Source organism: Triturus cristatus, chromosome 2_2, assembly GCF_964204655.1.
Source record: "Triturus cristatus chromosome 2_2, aTriCri1.1, whole genome shotgun sequence".
NCBI classification, from domain to species: Eukaryota; Metazoa; Chordata; class Amphibia; order Caudata; family Salamandridae; genus Triturus; species Triturus cristatus.
In genome coordinates, this window is record NC_140582.1 from 1,242,594,071 (window position 1) to 1,242,600,070 (window position 6,000).

General features: G+C 46.8%; 1 protein-coding gene across 2 annotated transcripts in view; it reads right to left on the reverse strand.

Annotated features, from left to right (window-relative positions):
- LOC146863488 (uncharacterized) overlaps positions 1–5,701 on the reverse strand; it is a 234,510-nt gene extending 228,809 nt beyond the window's left edge. The window contains exons 1-2 of one of the 2 annotated variants that reach the window (XM_085642917.1): positions 5,627–5,701; positions 4,632–4,779 (exon numbers count right to left, since the gene is read on the reverse strand). In XM_085642917.1, coding sequence (XP_085499043.1) covers positions 4,632–4,689 — 58 coding nt within the window. In that variant the 5' untranslated portion in view covers positions 4,690–4,779; positions 5,627–5,701. Of the gene's footprint in view, positions 1–4,631; positions 4,780–5,626 lie in introns of those variants that run through there. The other variant, XM_085642915.1, reaches the window with a different exon arrangement.
- Positions 5,702–6,000: the final 299 nt, after the last annotated feature.

The following is a 6,000-nucleotide window of genomic DNA, read 5'->3' on the forward strand; positions in this document are numbered from 1 at the left end:
AGCAAGATCGTCACATGAGGGTTGGCTGCTTCCAGGTTCCGATAGGTTTGGACCTACAACTGATTGCTGTTTGACCAATTCGAACAGTTTCTTGGGGCGGTTTGCCGCTTGATCTAATTGGAGTCTGAAATAGTTAGACTTGGCGTTCCTGATTTGTTTTGTTAAAATCTGGTTTGCGATGTCAACATAATCGGCGCCACCTTGTCCCCTCTCTGGCCCGTACGCTCACTTAAGCAGTAGCCATTTTGAAAGCGCCATGGCCCCTCTGCCCCTCGCCGATCACCAGCGCGTTCCCTTGGCGCTGCGAACACCCCCCCGCTCTCTCGTGCATTGACCATACACCCCTCCCCAGCGCGACCCTACCTCGGAAGCGAAAAAAAAACCCGGGGCCAGCACCTCCCCGTCCTTTGATGAAACCCCCTTCCTCTGCCCTGCCCCGCTCCCAAGCCACCACCTGGTCCTGCAGCTGCCATTTATTGGCCCCCTTCCTGTAAGCTGTTGCCCCGATTCAAAGGATCTCCGACTAATCAAAGGCCTCCCACCCCACGCGATCTGATCAGATACCCCGTTCCGGGAATCGACAGAGTATCCTGCTGTGGAATAGCCATCACTTACTGTAGATATGTGTGGGAACGAGCTTGAAGTGGGGATTCCAAGGAAGTCTTTCCGTACATCAAAGTCTCAACAAGAATGTGTCACGTGTAATAAAGCAATAAACCTGTGTATAAGAGGCCAGGCCTCAGAGATGTGGTTAGAGCACCTCCCGAAGACATTCTGTGTGCGTGTCCGAAATGACAGGCTCTCCTCATGAGAAATAAACCCTGTTCTTGCGTTCCAGCTTCCAGCGCCTGTCTCTTTATTTGGTAACTATTTGCTATGGGAAATTAGAGGCGTCCTTGCGCCAACAGCCTGGGCGTTCAACAGTAACTGGCTGCTTTTCCACAATTGGCGTCCCAACGCGGGGCCCATCAGCGACATGTGGGTTCAGTAAGAGAGGTCCTGACGACGGGGTGAACGTCTAAACGATTGGAGTATACCTGCCTGGAGAGGACCCTCGTCTGGCTGCCGATCGAGTGAACTTCACCAATTCTGAACGGACCTCTCTCGAGTGACCCGCTGTCCTGACTGGGACCCCACAGGAGTGCTGTGGTAAAACTGGAGTAAGAGGACGATCGGGCGGTGGAAGGGGAAGGCGAAGAACTGTCCACGTGGTCCGGGTAAGGTTAAGTAGGACGTTTTATACGTCTGATTGGCAGAATGGTTTTATCCATCTGATTTGACTATTTGATTGATTGTTTGTATTGGAATTGTTTGGAAATACTAGTATTTTTCATTGATTGGTCCATTTAGCTTTGGTTGCTACTTGATACATTGGTTCTCTTTGGAGATTCTCTGTCTGCAAACGGAGAAGAATACGAAGATTCTCTCTTCCTTTGCAGGTAGTGAGGGATAGGTAACGCGGACTTTTGTCCCCCGTTGTAACCCGTCGTGCCTATCTCTTTCTCACCATTTGATTGTTTGATTGTCCGAACACTGGTTGTTCGATATTGGTTCTTTGGAGGTATTCTCTGCTTACAAATAACGTGGAATAGAGATATTCTGTCTAGTCTTTGCAAGCAGTGAAAAGATAGGTAGTGCAGACTTTTGTCCCCGTTGTAACCCGTCATGCCTATCTTCTCCCCACTGATTGGTAATTGGTTCTTTGGTTCTACCCGGACCATTTATTAGAGGTAGCTCGTCCGGCCCCACCGGAGGGCACCCCTAATAAAGAGGACATACATATAAAATACGGAATAGCCGCTGTACCTTTCTAGCAAACTATGGCATAAAAATCGCTATAGAAAAACAAAAGGAATCGAGCAAAACCAGTAGGCCACTGATGGGATCCTTTTGACCCCGCAAAAATAAGAAACACTAGGAAATAGCCCTTCGCGAAAAATATGAAACTAGGGGAAGGAGCCAAGCTCACGGTCGAAATGGCCACGAGGTAGCTCGGCTCCGTCGCTCTCGCTGCCTAAGCATGCCTGCCCTACCACCCACCCCGCCCAATAAAACGACAAAACCCTACACAAATGGAAGTCTGCTGATACCCACCATCGGCGTCGCCGAACTGGGCTAGATCGCGCACAATTGGGCTATGTCTTTTTCTGGTTATGCAGTAACATCTTTGTGCTCGTTGCCAGATTACAAATATGTACAACACTCCAACAAAGTAGTATGATTAAAACGCTTTAAAAACTTGTAGGTATATGCAACACTCCAACAGGGTAAACACGTTAAAACACTCTTTTTAAACAACTATTTACATGTCAGCCTGCTGCAACATCCATCCCAAAGCATTCACCGTCCGCTTGACACAGTCCCTGTCCCTCCTTCCTCGGAGTAGCAACATTGGGCTGCTTTGGTCTGCCTTTAGTCGGCTTTGGGCTATAAAAAAGCCTACAAAATCCATCGGCCTGTGAGGTGGCATCAGTGGCGGACTGTTGTGCGAATAGGCCGGAGGCAACACGGCGCGCCGAGATCCGGACGGCACCGAGGTGGTGTCCAGCAAGTTGTTGCGCTGGTCTGGCCATCCTACAATGCTGCGCCGAAAGACGGCGTGGGGTGCCCTGGGGGGAGGCGATGCGAACGGGCCTCCCCCGCCTCCCCAGGTGGAGGCTCCTCAGTTGCAGTAGGGCACCCCTTAGCGTTTCACTCGCCGACCAGCTGAGAGAGCACCCCTTAGCGTTTCACTCGCCGACCAGCTGAGAGAGCGCCCCCTAGCGTTTCACTCTCCGACTAGCTGAGAGAGCGCCCCTTATCGTTTCTCTCGCCGGCCAGCTGCAGCAGGACAGCCATTAACGTTTCACCTGCCGGACGACCACCCAGGCGGAGGTTCCTTTCTGCACCAAGTTTCCATTAGCCTTCCACCCAAGAAGTGGGCCCCCGCAGTTGGTTGGTTGGGGGACCTACTCCGGTGGCTGTGGTGGAGAACTGCTGCTGCCACAGGACTCTCAAAATGGCGGCCGGCTCTTCGGATTCGGGCCTGGTCCACTAAGATGGCTCTGGGCTACCTTGGAACTCGGAAGCTTGCCTGCTCGGGCATGGGCCCCACCCTTGAAGACGTCCTCTCAGCTTTGCAGATTCTACGGGAGTCATTGGCCCTCGACTCCCGCGGACTTCCGGTGGGGGCAACCGCCACTATTGCTCGATCATTCCACATTAACTTGTCTTTGCCCCGGGCGGCAGCCACCTTGTCCCCATTTGGTGCCGTGAGAGAGACTGATTCAGGGCGTCGGCAGAGAGACACGCCTGCTGTCCCGCTCTCCGAAAGGACCACGGCGTTGCTGCAAGATGGTGGTGCCCTCATGCTGACGCCAGCTTCTGTTTGAATTACCAGGAGACACTGTAGACTACCAACTCGAATCAGTTCCGGTGGAACCTCAGCATGACCCGGTAGGAAAAAAAAAAAAACTTTGCTTTCCCCACCTTCGAGTCACGGTTCATGCTGTCTGTTCTTTCTGTTGGCGTTAATGAAAATTTTTTGAACTGCCGAAAGGGATTCTGGTCCGGCCGCTAGTTAGTGGAAACATTTAGACTGTACCCTGGACCCACCCGACCTCGCCCCAAAATGGCGCAGATGTAGCAGGGACCTACAACTCCTTATGGCGTTCCGGTTACTTGGCATTGATGTTAAGGGATATGTATACGGTCTTTTTGCACATGGCGGGCGGGGGACGGGGAGGGTACTGACTGGGCATGCGAACAACCTTGTTGATGCTGGTCTTCTCATTATTGATTATTTTTATTTTCGCGTTAAGGTAGTGTTGCTCATGATACTCGACGCCTCTTGCACCGTGGCCGGCCTATACGGTTGTAGGCCCGTATTTGTATACTGACATTTTCACAATAAAGGGTTTTCGAAGGAATTATGGAATCAGCGTCATAACAATCGCCTAGGTTGGTAAGGTTTTGAATAATGGCTGTCATTCCCAAACAATAGAAGACAGATAATGCAGACCCTTTGCCTGAATTTTGGATTGATGAAAATTTGTATCCATCACACCTGTCTTTTTCCAGAGTTGTTAGAAAATGGTTTTTTAGCCCACTGAAGGTCGCACCACCTTAAAAAGTCCAAATAACAATGTCCATCCAGTGATGTTTATATTTTCAAGTCTTGCTTTTTATTCTTCTTATAATGTAAAAGTTCATAGACAGCCAACGCGTTTCGTTCTTAAGAAAGAACTTCGTCAGGGCTGAAAAAAACATTTTAAAAACACATATGTAATTCCAACTACAATAAAAAGATTGTAAAATAAGCATAATACAATTGTATTGTGAATCAATCGCAAAGACCTGTTGACAGAAGTTATGGATAACATCCAACTAGTAGATTCCATATGTCCTGAATGGTACATTACAATTTATATAAGTTCAATTGCTAGATTGGTAATCCGTTCTATCTCATATACATATTTCTAATAGGGCAAGTCATATGGGGAGCATCTCATTGTATGATGTTAATTAAACATTTCAAAAGCACTCAATCAAGGTTCATAGACCAGTTAGTTTAAGAACATGGCTTTCTCTGAACACCAAAGTTCCATATCATTCTAAGATCATATTGTAAAAATTATTGTAAATGCACCTACCAATTGTTACTTTGAAGTGTAGAAAGCATTGATTGTGCACTGTATAGGACGGAACCATTGATTTTCTGGTCCTTATGAGTTTGTTAGGTATGCTGATCCCTCCGTATTATACTTGCTCATCAAGACGAGTGTCACTGGGCTAGTGTGCCTGTAATATAATCACACCATGTCGAGAGGGGTCATAAGCAATCAAGGTCTTTTATTCTGACCTCATCCTATTCCCCATCACTGATTATTTCCTAGCCGCATATAATAAATAGATAAAGCAGCCTCAATTCAATTGGCACTGTATATCTTACTGCCATGGGATTCTCGTCATTACGTAAAACTCGCTGGATTGTAGCACATGTTTATAATTGAAAACGTGTGTTACGCCTCGCATTTCCCCGAAATAAAGTGCACCTCCATATTTTCGGCACTGTAAATTATGAGGCTGTACCTCGTCATTAATAAACATTTGATAAAAAGCATTTATTGGGCCTCTCGCACCCGCAATTTTAACAAATGCAAGACATTAAGTCCTCCAATGTATGTGAGCCCCACGCTATACGCTCGTCATTAATAAACATTTGATAAAAAGCATTTATTGGGCCTCTCGCACCCGCAGTTTTAACAAATGCAAGACATTAAGTCCTCCAATGTCTGTGAGCCCCACGCTATACATGTCAAAGGGCAGGGCTTTCAAATTAACAGTCCCTACATGCTTTAATGCTGAGGTTACGCGTCCTTATATATAAGAAAGGACATGTCATTTTAAAACCCCTACCGAAGTACGAAATTACAAAATAGAAATGCTCCAAGAGGTCGTTTTAAACCCGCACGTCTTAATATATGCCATTATTAATATAGTTAAGACCAAAACCATGCGTGCGTTACAACTCCACGCGTGTCCGGGAATGGCGTCTCTAAATTAAATTAAATTAAACGAAACCAACTAAAACATGTCACTCCATAGTCCGAGCTTATCCGAAGGGCCAACATCTACCCCTTCTCACCTCCAAGCAATATACGCTATTGATCGTCTATCCGTCTCTGTCGGGTCTCCAATGAGAGCGCGCGTGCGTCTTTCCGTAATTTAAATAAAAAATCACGTAGATCACATGGGCCTACGTTCGTTTTGGCAATCATGTTAGGGACCATCTCTAAATAACAAAAACCAAAGGGTTCAGAAAAAGCCATGCACGAGAAAGATACTGTTGTTATATCAGAACCATTTGTGCCACACTTATTACGAGAGTTACATATTTTGTCCATTTTATAAATTTATAAGAATTCATTTTTCGGTCACACAAACCACTTTAATTATTATATAAATAAAGCAACTAATACCTCCAACCATTATATTTTAGGATTGTCACAGTCAAGGATC